Genomic DNA, 13,205 nt, shown 5'->3' on the forward strand with positions numbered 1-13,205 from the left:
CTGCTGCTCTCCCGGCCTCCCGCGCTGCTCCAGCCCTACTAGACCCGGCCCGGCCCGGCCCGGCCCGCCCCGTCTGGCCAACTGAGCAACACGCTGCACCGCGCAGACACCCTTTCCCAGCTAGGCCCGTAGCGCGGGGCGGCACGCTGGGGGCGCGGCGCGTCTGGGGACATCTTGTGATGTTGGCGAGAACAGGACATGATCTCACATGGCGAGAAGCTCTTTAGTTCCTTAATCATTTCACGGTGCCTTCGGTCGCTTTTTTTCCACCTAAAACGTTTAGTTTCAGCTCAGTGATCAGCTACCCCAGCTCGGCGGGGGAGCGGAAGGCTTGAATTATTCCGACCTGTGAGCGGCCTCTGGCACCAAAAAAAAAAAAAAAAAAAAAAAAGGAAACACAAAAAAGTGGAAACTTTTTTTCCCTGTCCATTCCATCAAGTTCTGAAAAATCAAAATGGATTTAGAGAAAAATTACCCGACTCCTCGAACCGGCAGGACAGGTAGGACAGCGATACCCGCTCCAGGCGTGCTAACTCAGGGACCCAGCCGTGAGCTGGTCCTCACGCGAGTCGGCTCTGGGGGAGGGGGTGCGCTGTATTTTCTCAGGGATTGACTGTGCGTCTGTCTGCGGTGCGTTATTGTGTCTTTCCATTAAACAGTTTACTCACTTCACATCAGTCTAGCTATCTGAAGTTTGTGTTTCACTCTATTTTTCTAAGTTTATGCGGGTGACTGAAAGTTTGTTTGGGTCTGCTGTTTACATTGGGCCTCAGCATTTACCTGAATAACAATGAGTTTGTGCCTTGTATATGTATTTTCAAATGTCTTAGTGCCTGTCCAAGAGCTTATGTGTGTGTGTGTGTCTTTATATTCGTGTATGCGTGTTCCTGGGTACTGTCCTTTTGAATATCCAGAATGTGTGGTCTTCTGTTCAGCAGTCATAGCCTAAGTGATTTTGGAAACAGATGGTTACACTGACCCCTTCATTTTTGGTCCTCAAAAGCTGTTACGGTGTATACAAAAGTGCTTGCCTTTGGGCATAGATAGAGATGGTCAGGGAGGTGGTGCTGATGTCTGTTGTGCTAAAACCTGTTAACAGTCAAGCTCAGGCCCTATTCTTCAGGGATACCCAAGAGTGGAGGCAGGAGTTCAGGGTATGCATCCCCTCATCCCCTCGGTGTGGGTGTTTGGTGTGTCTGCTTCATTCTGTGGGCACTGTTGAGCTTGCCATTTGACTAAAGGTTCTGCTGTGGCATGCACTCTTGACAGGTGAGAGCAGGCAGTCTGTAGGCTAGCCATCACATTTTCTAGGGCCCCCAGCCTATCTTTGCTTTCAGCTAGACAAGCTTCTGATTCTGGTGTGTGTGTGTGTGTGTGTGTGTGTGTGTGTGTGTGTGTGCGTGCATGTAGGATGCTCAGGTTTTATCTTGTGGGAGATGCTCCAGTGGAGGAGAGCACAAGTGGGTGGGCACGCATGTCCCTAGCTTGGGCATATGGCTCTGGAGTCCATAGGCACACAGATCTTCCTGGCACAGAGCCTGGTGTGCTTCCCACAGGCCCAGGCAGTGGGTAGCTGGGTGTGTTTATGTTTGAGAGGAGGTGGCAGGCTGCAGGAGGCCTCTGTCTGCCCTGAGGTAAAAGCTGGTAGAGAGTCTCTTATTTGCTAGGCCACCTGTGCTAACTGTCATGTAAGCAGTCTTCTGCCCTAGGCAAAAGCAACACTTTCCCCATCCCCACTCCAAATACAGAGGGGTTAACTTATATTCCAAAACCTGTACAACTCCTAGCAGAGATGGTGTTTCCAAAATAATGACTGAAGAAGCAAAGTCAACTATCTAAGAGACAGGGAGAATTGAAGAGGAGGAGTACGGGGAGAGGAAATCTGGAAACCCCCTCTACTGTTCCCCACTTTCCCTTAGCAGGTGAAACTTCTAAAAATGCCTGTGCCTAGAGACTAGGAGCTGTATATACATTGGAATTGGGTCAGAAGTCTGAGGGTTCAGGAGAGGGTCTGGAACACTGGCCTGGCTGCCTCTGACGACAAGTTGTCTACAAAGAATGTAATTCATGGCAGTCGATGGGCTCTTTGATTAGTTCAATCGCCTGAATAATCATTTAATCAATAAAGCATTTCATTTCTCCTCTAGACAGGCCTAGCTGGGGGGGGGGCGTGGGTTAGGCTGCTCAGAGTTTTAAAGTCTGGAGAGCCACGCCCCTTCCTCACCTAGGAGTTGAGTTAAGGGCCACCTGCCTGGAAAAGGACATCTCCCAGGATACTGCATTTCTGGCAGTCTGCACTGAACTGGGACCTGACTGGGGAAAAGGAGAGGACTGAGAAGATGACTAAAGTGGGGAAATATTGAAGGTCCAGTTTAGGAGATTTCTTCCCTAACGTTGAGTCTTTTAATGGTTACCTATGCCCTCTTTAACTTCCCTTAGAATTATATTCCAGTCTGTCTCTTCACCTCAGTTTCCCCAACCATTTACAATGTGAAGAGTATAAATCCTTCTAGCTCTAAGCCCAAGATTGGTAAGGTCAGCTCTAAGCAGACAACTTCTTAAGAGTCCTCTTTTCTAATGTCTTTGTTATGGTAGCAAAAAGGAAAACTTGAGATCCAGAGAGGGTCAGAAGCTTGTCTGAGAGCATGAGGCATGACTTATGGAGGGAGTACAATTAAAGGTGATTTCTCTCCCTGAGATCTCTCATTTTTGCTGGGAGAAGAGATAGAGCCATTTGGAGAAAAAAATCTTATCGGTCAGTTAGATGCCTGGGAGTTATGGAGTTGCAAGGCCACGGAGAGCTGGATAGGATGGACACTTTCTGAATGGACACTGGCATCCAGTCCCCCCGCTCTGGGATGACTCTGGGTTGAATGATAACAGTACTTGCAGTCTGTAGATCTTCATCTCTCAGAACCTTGGGAGGCCTCCTTTTACACATGGAAAACTAAGTCCTAAGAGAGGGAGCTGCCTGCCTGAGCCTTGGGAGAGAGAAAGGTAGTTCCAGAGTCCCTGGTCTGTGGGTGCCCTGGTAATGAGAACAAACCTAGACAAAGACAGTTACAAATTTCTTGGGGGAAAAAAAAAGAGGTCAAACTCTTCTTTAATCCACCTACTTCAGATACTCTTACAGACAGATCTGGGCCAGGGAGAGCAGATGGCATGATGGAGGCTCAGGAATATGATCTCCCAGACTCCCCTGATCTCTCAGGAATCTGATCTGATCTGGTTGGTTGCTTTCTCTCTTTGATTCTTTTAAAATGGGAGTTAGAAAGAACAACCAGGTTAGTACAGGGGCGTCAGTGTCATCACTGGCACCCCAACCCCTTGCCCACCCCAACAGAGCAACCGATCTGAACCCTGAAAGTCTTGTTTTAACCCAAGCAAAAGCAGAGAAATGGGATAGAGTTGGGTTGTCTTCATAGACTCTAGGCCCACAGAGCACTGGAGCACCTTCAGTCCCGCTGATGTTGCAGGGCTTTCAGACCACTGGCTAGAAGGGAATGGGGAGGTAGGGAGGGAGAGTGTTCCTCTTGAAGCTGGGTTTGTGGCTGAAGACTAAGGTGCAAGTTCCCTGGTATCTTGGTTTTTCAGACATTATTTCCAATGGACTTCCTTTTTAAAATGGAAAAACTTTCAAAGTCAATTCGATTTACATAAATGGAGTTTCTTCCTGCATAGTTTTCTTTCTCCAGTACCTAGCACTGAGGAGGGGGGCAAAGTTCTATTGTTAGGGGGGAAGGCAACTATGCCATTGTTGTGCAGGGCAAAGCCTGAGGACATTTGGTGCAGGGCATGGAGAACATCCCTGCTAGTGTTTCTCTCCTGGATTCACACTCAAGGGTTCTTGAGCTGGTGGAGGCAAAATTGATGCACAGAAAAACACAGTTTCATCACTGAAATCACTGTATATATAATCTTGGGCTACCCTAACTTTGCAGGACCACTTTTTGATGGCTTGTGAGCCTGGGTTAGGTGGCCAGAACATCAGGTCTGATGTTCGCCTCTTAGCCTTGGAAGTTCCCAGAGACTGGCTTGCTTTGGAATCTACCGACTGTAGTGAATAATCTCCACTCCAGAGGGAAACTCCCTCAGCCTTTTGTGCTTTGTGGGGTGCTGCAGAAGCAAGGGATTTGGCATTTCAAAACTGGCCTGCAACAATCTTGTTCTGTGTGAAATATGAATCTGAGCTGTTTGGGTAATATCTTCAGTTCCTTCCCACTTCAGCAGTATTCTGAGGGTTCTGTTCAAACTACACAGGAAAATAGTTTTGTGCATAGGCACTAGCTTAGTGTCCTCCTTCCAGAAAAACAAAACAAAGCAAAACAAAACAAAACCGCCCTGCCATCCTGAGAATGGCTCTGGGGAGCTCCTTCAGAGAAAGAGTTTCTCTGTAGTCCACGGTAGTCCACCTTTCCTCAGTCCTGCTTATGATTTGGCCTTGGAGGAGTCTCACCTCACCTTGGTCTTTGGTCCTGCAATATATTTTAAAATGAGGAAAGCATACCCTCAAAGCCCTTGTTTCTAGGGCTGAATTCAGAGAGAGGGCTGAGGGGAGAGGTGTCATTGGCTTTGTCTCTGTCTCTGCCAGGATCAGAAAGCAGGTTCACCAGTTTGGATACTGGTCACTTACAATTCACGACATGAGGGGTGGAGGAACTCAAGAAACCTATCTCATCCCAGTTCCTCTCCATTATTTCTATACCCCTGTTCCACAGGGATAGTGGTGGGAGGAGGAGCAAGGATCCAGATGGGCAGGGTTCCAGACAAAGGAGAAATAACACAGCCACCCCACCCCAGTGCACACTGCAGCCTCCAGAGGCCTGCCTGTGGTCGTTTTCTGCAGCTGTGCCCTGAACAGGGGTGGGGTGGGGCGTCAACACCGGAAACCTATTTACTGATCAGGGACAGCTGAGTCTAGGTCAGAGACAGAAGGTGGACCGAGAGGCCTACCCAGAGTAGAAGTGTGAGGTGCTCTGTCTTTATAAGAATGGAGGTGCTCTCTCCTTACAAGCCCAGGACTGGAGCAGACACCTCAGAGCCCTTGCTTTTGGATTATCTTTAGTATTAGAGGATTGTTGCTAATGAATTTGAAATGATGGGTCTCGGGACCACTCCCATCAGCTACTGGGACAGGGGAGTCTTCAGGTCTTTGCCCAAAATGAACCCTGGTACACATAGATGCTCACAGAACTATTGCCCCCTGAGTATAGAAGAGTTTCCACTTCTTTTTCAGGTCTAGTTCCTTTGATGGTGGTCCCAGGGCCTCACACTCTTGAGAAACTGAGGCTTTCTGATCAAAGACCCTGGATGCAACCATTTTGCCTTAAAAACCTTAAGAATATTCCTGGGAAAGAGAAGGTTGGGTTTTCAGATAACTGAAAGCAGTCTTGTAGCACCCTTGACAGGGCTTTTCTCATACTTTGCAAGTAGAGCCCATCTGCCAATTTGTCAGTTCCATGGACCCTTATTAGCACTGGGCACTACTGGGCTCATTCAGTTCTCTAGATGCCTTGTGCTGGGTGCAGAATTGCCACTGCGAATGTAAGCATTCAACTGTGTGCAACACCAGCCCCCAGAACATCTGGCAGCCTCTGGTCTAAGGTTGAAAAGATAAGTCCTGGACTCAGTGCTTGGGCAGATGTTCTCCCCCCAGGAACACCTGGTTAGCAACTTCAAAAGAGTGTGAAATGCATTCCCTTTCAACAACCCTCCCTTTGGTTAGCTTAGAATTGGGGTCCTTTCGATTAAAGGGAGGGGGTAGATGAGGAGGTGGAAGCGGCTTAGTAGGTGCTTGTTAAAATTAGGAAATAATTCCCTGGGAAGACTTCGTTAAAGACTGGATAAGCCAACACTGCCCATTTTATAGACTAAGAAACTGACGTCAAAACGGACAGATGTGCGCACGCACTACCAGTACACAGTAAGTCTGATGTGCTTGGATTGAAAGCTGGATCTGTACAGCGTTCCTTGTCTTCCTCCAACATTGGTTTGTGTGTGTGTTTCTGGAGACTCCTTTCCCCACCCTTGCCCTTCCTCTCTCCGGTCCCTCCTCCTCTCCTCGTCCAACTCCCGGCCCCTGCGGTCCTCAGTCCCTCAGGCCGCTGGCGTGGAGGCCAGGTTCTCTGCGGACCTGCTGCGGGACTCTCCAGACACTGTGTGGAGTCCCTTCCCCACCCCCATATGCGCTCCACTAGGCCTTTGCCCCGCGCGTTTGTCAATGAACGTGGCGCCGCCGCCTGGGCTCCGCCCCCTATTCTCTCCCATTGCCCAGGTACCGGCTAATCAGGCGGAGCCCGCCGATTGCTTAGCCAATAGGGCGGTGTCTCGGGCCAGAGCCCGCTACTATCTTCCTGATTGGCTTCATGAATCGTGATTGGCAGTTTAGCCCCCGCCCCGCCCCCGCCCCCGCCCGGAGGGAGGCTGAGCCCCGGGCGGCGCTGTCCACACGCAGCGGGTCCTGAAAGCGGCTCCGGGGCGGCGCGGTGGCGCACTGTGCGCGCCGAGCAGGCGAAGGGCTAGCGCCCGCGGCGGAAGCAGCGACAGCGCGGGCAGTCAAAGCCGGCAGAGGCTTTATCTCAGCACCAGCAGTCCCAGCGGCCTTGGTGGAGGGGACCATCCACTATCTCTGTCTCTTGCTCCACGTCTGGAGCAGGCGCGGCGGCCGTCCCGGAAGAGGCAACTGAACTAGATCCCTAAGAGAGAACAGGGGGAGGAGGGTGTCGAAGAGTTGGTGGGCTTAAGGCAGATAGTTAAGCAAGAAGGAGACCGTCGCTGTTGTCCCCGTTCCTTGTCCAGCAATGGGGGAGCAGCTGGGGCTGCTGGAACTTTGAAATCTGCGGGTCCCGGGGTGTGAAAGCTCCCGGGACTCAGGAGTCGGCCTTAACATCAGTGGCGGAAACGTCTCGGAACCCGCTCGGGCCCCGACGCACAGAGAGGAAGTTCTTTGCAACTTAGTCCGAGTCGTCGGATAGTCGGTGGATAGAGGCTGAGGGGGCAAGTCCGATCCTCAGAGACTGAGAAAAGCAGAGAGAGAAAGGATACGGTGGAGACTAAGAGGTCGAGGAGAGACTCCAGAAGAAGCGAGGCTGTGGATCCTGCCTGCCAGCCCTGGGCCTCCAGCCCCCTGAGTGAAGGAAGCCAAGGGCCGTGTGTCCTACCAGCCTTCTCAAAACCTCTCCTATCTGGAGTCCGGGGGCTTCTAGCCGTCCCGGAGACGGGCCCTTTCGCTATGCCCCCGAAGCTGCGGGAGCCTTGGCCGCAGCTACTCCTATTCAGGGCCAGGTCCGGAGCCGCCGCCTGAACCAGCCCGGAGCGACCAGGAGTTGTACGTCCGCTCCCAGCCAGACTGCACAAGCTCCATTTCCCGCCTCTAGAGGCAGCTCTCGGCGATCTCTAGGAGGGAGACTCTGAGAGGCCCGAAGCTTCCGCAGTGTTTTCTGAGCCCAGCTTCTCGGTGCCCGGCCTGGCGGCGCGGTTCCCTAGCGGTGCTGGGCAGCCCCTTGGCGCCGGGAGGCGGAGGCGGCGTGGGCCGGCCTGCAGTCTGGAGCGCCCCGATGGAAATACACTGTAAGCACGACCCGTTTGCATCCATGCATAGTAAGTAGGCGGCGAGCTCGCTTCTCTCACTCTCCAGCCGGGACGGGGTTGGGGGTGCCGGACCTCGGGGCAGGTATTAATTAAGGCCGGGAGGACCCAGGACCTTAGTAGCCGCGCAGCCAACTTTGCAAAGTGTAGGGCTCCAGGCAGGGGATTTGGAACAACGCACTTGATCACCCGGGTCTGAGCACCTGGCACCGGGAATCCCGCCTCCAGCAACGCTTAGTATAGGCAGCGAGCTGCAACCTTTCGGGAATGTGGCAGCAAAATCTCAGCGTGCCGGGAGAATCCTGGTTTGGACACCGAGTAGCTGGAGGCCAGTCCAGTTTGAGAACACGAAGTTGTAGGGAGAGGTCAGTCTGAGTCTCAGAGAAGAGTCCCACACCCCAACCCAGATAGCGCCTTTTCCAGCTATGGGGCTGATCAAGATTCGGGCTTCGGGGGAAAGTAGGGCCTCCACCCGTGTCTGTGTACTTACTATGTGTGGAGGAAGAGGTTGAGGGCTAAAGGGGGGACACCAGATCCAGAGCTCCAAAAGTGTCCTGGAGTTGAGGAGGGGAATTTGAAAAATCAACGAAGTAACAATCCCTTGGCTGAGCTTCTGTCTAGAAGCCAGCCACCTCACTCTGAGACCCTTAAAAGACCCTATTTAGTCCTTCTCTGCAGGAGCTGGCCTCATGATGGCTTCGCTCCTCAAAAAAAAAAAAGAAGAAGAAGAAGAAGAAGAAAAGAAAAGAAAAGAAAGAAAAGCAAAGAAAGGAAGGAAGGAAGGAAGGAAGAAAAATCAAGAAGTCAGCTACCATACAAGCTCCCTTGCCTTTTGAAAGACACAGCGGTGTGTAGGAGACGGGAAGGGTTATTTTAGGTGCTAGGAAGGCTGACCCAGCTGCTTGACCTGCCTGAATCTCTGTTACTTTACCCATTTACACAGCCTCCTGTAAGATGAATGCTGCGCTTCTCTTGCTGTTGGATTAGGTTCTGAGATTTTAAGGAAATTCCGAGTGAAACAAATCATGTTTTCCTTTTTCGGGCTGTAGAACTAGGGTGGAGCGAGGAGGCAGGCAGCCGGTTGTCCAGCTCCATCCCCTCTGGCTGTGGGTCAGGGAGTTGCTCCCTGGCTGGGATCCCTCGCCAAGTCGAGTTATCCTCAGATAGCTGGGGACCTTGTATGTCTGGCTGCATCCCCCCATTTAACAAAGGCAGCAGAGACCCGGCTGGAGAGAAGGCGAGCTTCCTCTGGCAAATTTGTCTGCTTCTGTCCCGGATGGCCAAGTGACCTGGTAGTCAGGGAAAAGCTGATCTAGGCAGCTGGGCTGACTGTGGGCAGGTCAGTGTCTCTTTGTGTCAATTTCCCGAGGTAATCCACCCAAGAAGTAGGGAGAATTGTGCAGAGAAGCCGTTTGCTCTGCTGCAAGCCAAAAAAAAAAAAAAAAAAACAAAAAAAAAACAAAAAAAAAAAAACGATTCCTGGCCATTTGGGGCCTATGCCAAACCGATTTCCAGTCCACGGTGACCCCAGCACTCTCAGCAGCCTTCTGTGCAGACTTGAGCCGGTTTTAGGGGAGACTCTGATTCTGCAGAGTGAGCCATGAAACAAATGAGTTGGGTCAATACTCTGAGAGGTGGGCAGGCACCGCCAAGGAGCAATAGGGGAACAAAATAGGGAGGACTGCCCCCTGCACATCTTTCCTCGCAGGCAGGAATCCAGAGACCTTTACTGCCTTCTGTGCAGAGTCCAGAGACCCAGAGGTTGTGCCTCTGGCCCTTGGGAAGATGGCTTCAGACTCCGTGGTCTCCAAGCTGTGTGCCAGCATAAAGCAGGTTTTTTCAGGTGCTGTTTAGCTACTGTTAACGCCTGTGTCTCTGTCCCTCCTTGTCCTGGCCTTCATCTGCCCCTCCTCAAGAAGTACTCCCTCCCCTCATTTCAATCTCCCTGGCAGCACTGTGGGGGCTGGGTCCCAGCCAGCCTAGTACTGGCTTCTCTGGAAGTGCCCTTGGCTCTGACACTGAAAGCTATTTGCTTGCACAACATAGGCCCCCTCAGGGGTCCCAATTTACTGGAAATTGGGGGAAGTACAGTAGATCCTGAGAGACCCCTAAAGTAGTAGGGGCTCAGAGCAAGTCCCACTGACCTCTTCATTTTCCTTCCTGGTCCAGATCAGTTTCTTCCCTTCCCCAGTTGTTCCCTTCTCTCCTACTCCTCTCCCTATTACTATGGGAGAACCTTAGAGTAGAGGCGGTATGGGGGCAGGTTCTGGTACTACAAAGAAATGGTTTTCTGAGGTCCCCTGTCCCCACCCCTTATTCCAAGCTTTTCTTTTTCATCAGGACAATGACCTCTCCCCTCCCAGATGTTTCTATCCTCAGGTATGTTACCAGTTATAAAACACTTTTATATCAGAGTGACATCCAGACCGCTGAGTTACACCCATTTTACAGAGTATGATATTGAAATTAGAGAGACAAACAGACTGAACGCAAGTTCATACAAGCAAAGCTGGATTCGGTTCTGGGATCTTCCAGGATTCATGGAAGTGGAGAAAGAGGGTCTATGAGAGGGCGGTGGACTGTCTGGATGGTACACATCTGTGCAAGGCCCTCTCTTTCTGCCTGGTTTAAGTGCTTCTGTATCCACGGCTAGACTGTACTTGTGTGTCAGCACCTATCTGTTGGTTAGAGAGTCCATTGACGAGGTTTCATCCCTGCCCTTCCCTTGTGTTCCTGTTTGCACATCTGTGTGTTTCTTCGTCTGTTGTCTCTGCTACCACTAAGAAGAATTTCAATAACCAGGGTTCTGAAGTTCAATCTGGGCTGTCAACAGAGACCTTCTCCCTACTACCTTATGCCCTGGTGGGCAACATCTCCTCTACTAGCTGAGGAGCATCTGTGGAGGCTGACTCCTAGACATGGGCCACAAAGGCACCAGGGCATCTCCAATTCAACCTTCTTTCTCCTCCACCTCCAAACTCTGTATTGTTTGCCCTCTGGGAGTAGGGCTGTGTTTCCCTTGCATCTGTGTCTGTTTCCTGGTTTTTGCCTTGATTTGTTTGCATCAGTCTCTATATCAGCCTCAGTAAATTCTACTTACCCCTGTAAAGTGTAACTGAGTGTATTATCCTCTCCACATCCTCTTTGGTATAAATCCTCACCCAACTGGAGTGCACAGGAAGTAGAGGGTAGAACTGGGGTTCTCAAGGGATCTGCAGGGCTGGAGCTACAATCCCAGAAAACAAAGATCCCACTCTGTACAAGTTCCCTGTCTCCCAGATGCCCTGTTAATTCACTTCCTCCATTTTTTCTTCTCTTTCACAGAACTTGCTACTCGCCTTCCATTCTTCCCTCTCTCCAGACTCCCTCAATCCCTCCCTTCCTTCCTTCTAGGCCTGTTGTGGCTGATCCTTTCCTTTTTTGTCCTACTCTGTCTTCTTAAATGGCTTCCCTTCCATGCTCTCCTTGCTGTCTGTCTCATTTAGTCTGTGCATGCCACAACCTTCCCTCATGCCTCTTTGCTTCTATCCTGTGTCCCCTCTCTCGGGCACTTTTACTTCTTTCCAATCTCAGTTGCCTTCTCTGACCACACTTGCAAATCACTACCCTGCCAGCCTTGAAGTGCTCTATTGGTTAGGACAATAATTGAGGCAGAGTCAAGTGAGTTTGGGGAGATTTTCAAGATGAGGGAAGTAGGGGGCTCCCAGGTCTTTCTGGGCCTGGTTTCAACCATGGACATGTGAACTGGACCCTGGAAGAGCATTGGTAGCTCAACCTTTGTGGTCAAGAGTAGGTTTGGAGACCTATTGCCACCTAGAGGGTCTGATCTGTGCAGTTTTCCCCATGATACCTGTGGCCCCCCACTGCTCACAAATGTCTTGTAGGGTTAATCTTAGAATTTAAATCTTTTGAAGGTTGCCACTGGGTTTTGGATGGAAACCTAGTGGTTTCCATCCCCATTAGTATTAGGGAACAGGCTATTGCAAATGGGCCGCAATGCCTGAGCTGATGGGTTACCTCAAAAGTGTGCTGAGTGCTTTTAGCTTCCTTTTTTATCCATTCAGATGAATTGGTACCATTTTGAACTTACTTCTTAAATTCAGGTTTTGCTTGAAAGATCTGCTCAACCTTTTTTTAGTAGGTGCTTCCAACCCCAGAACAAAGACTTCTTTAAGATACTTGACCACAGGTGGATGCAGTCTTTCTATTTTAGGTTAACTATACATTTATATTGCTAGCTGCAAAATACTGTACAGAATAAATTTCCTTTTTCTTGTGTCTAGAGTCTTTTAGAATAATTTTAGATTAATTCATTCATTTTGAAAACCAAGAGAAGTTCAGTTAAAACTAAAACTAATTTTGCAGTTATCTACAAAATTGTGTTTTCCCTGGAAATAAAGCCTGAGGTTGGAAATTTTAGGAAATGTTCAATTCAGATTCTTATGGGATACTTCAGTGAATTTCCTGGCAGATTTTTTAGGAAAAAAGATTATGTTATGGGTATTTACACACACCTCCACCCCTATTTCAGATGTTCGTGAACCTGGCTAGTACTTGAGAGGGGGTGAAGGGGAGTAACTGAGACGAGGGGGTTATTTTATGTTTTAAAGTTGGAGTGGTATATTTGTGTAACCTCTGAGATTCCCTGCTTCCATAGTGCAGTGAAGTCCCAATTTAAGAGGAGACTTCCCCATCCTTGGCATCTGAGCTGCCAGCAGCATTGGTAAATGCTTGGACTTGGCGTTTGCCTTTTGAGTCAGTTAGTGGCTGATTAACAGCTACAAGGTCAATGTTTTTGCTACACTGGACCACTCTGTGTTTACTGGTTTGGTTCTTCATTTATTGGATCCATCCTTACAGATGGACCTTGATGTAAGTGAAGGGAGCATATTGGATAGAAGAGAAACTTCTTGGACTCCTTTTACTTAAAACTCACCCTAGGTCCCTTGTAAGGCCTGGGACTCAGAAACCTTCTCTATTTCCCCTGAATCATCTTAAAACTGCTTGTCAACTGCAAAACACTCCAAAAATTCCAGGGAATCTCCTTTATAAGAAACCCTGATTCAGCAGAGTGGAATGTGATCCTCTGACTCATTTCTTTTGTATGCTCACAAAGGGTAGTGTGGTCAAATCTGCAGGTCAGCTTCACCTTTTTGTTTATTTATTTCCCTCCCACTTTTAGTGAGGTATGAGCCTCACTTTTTAAAAGGAAGAGTTGTTGTTGTTTTTAATCTAAGCAGTGGGTGGATTTTGCCTTAGTACTTTGCAGATACTGTTTTAAATATGTTTTTTAAAGGCCTGAGCCCTTTAGTGAGATTACCGATATTAAAAAAAAATTCACCCCCCCTGAGATTTAGGTTTATTGGAGTAGTTCTTTTCACAATTAATATTTGTTAAAAGGAAAAGAGCTTCACTTAAAAATCTCTTCAAATCTGATTGTTAAGACATATTTTCTCCCCCAAATCTTTCTTAGACCTCAACATCACATACATAAGTTGTGTCACTAATATAAATTGGGATCTTCACATATTCCACTGCTAAAAACTTTGCAAGGAAAATGCCAGCAACCGAAAGAAAATATTGTGGGGATGCTTTCTAGCAATAGCCCAATAGACCGG

The 13,205-nt window shown here is 49.3% G+C and overlaps 1 protein-coding gene across 9 annotated transcripts in view; it reads left to right on the forward strand.

The window, feature by feature from the left end:
• The first annotated feature begins 373 nt into the window (after positions 1 to 373).
• PAX5 (paired box 5) overlaps positions 374 to 13,205 on the forward strand; it is a 147,941-nt gene continuing 135,109 nt past the window's right edge. For 8 of the 9 annotated variants that reach the window (XM_004677507.2, XM_004677508.2, XM_004677510.2 and 5 more), the window contains exon 1: positions 450 to 500. In XM_004677507.2, coding sequence (XP_004677564.1) covers positions 455 to 500 — 46 coding nt within the window. In that variant the 5' untranslated portion in view covers positions 450 to 454. Of the gene's footprint in view, positions 501 to 13,205 lie in introns of all 9 variants that reach the window. The other variant, XM_004677506.2, reaches the window with a different exon arrangement.

The sequence above is a fragment of the Condylura cristata genome, unplaced genomic scaffold (assembly GCF_000260355.1).
Source record: "Condylura cristata isolate star-nosed mole 26May11 unplaced genomic scaffold, ConCri1.0 scaffold00006, whole genome shotgun sequence".
In the NCBI taxonomy this organism is placed as follows: domain Eukaryota; kingdom Metazoa; phylum Chordata; class Mammalia; order Eulipotyphla; family Talpidae; genus Condylura; species Condylura cristata.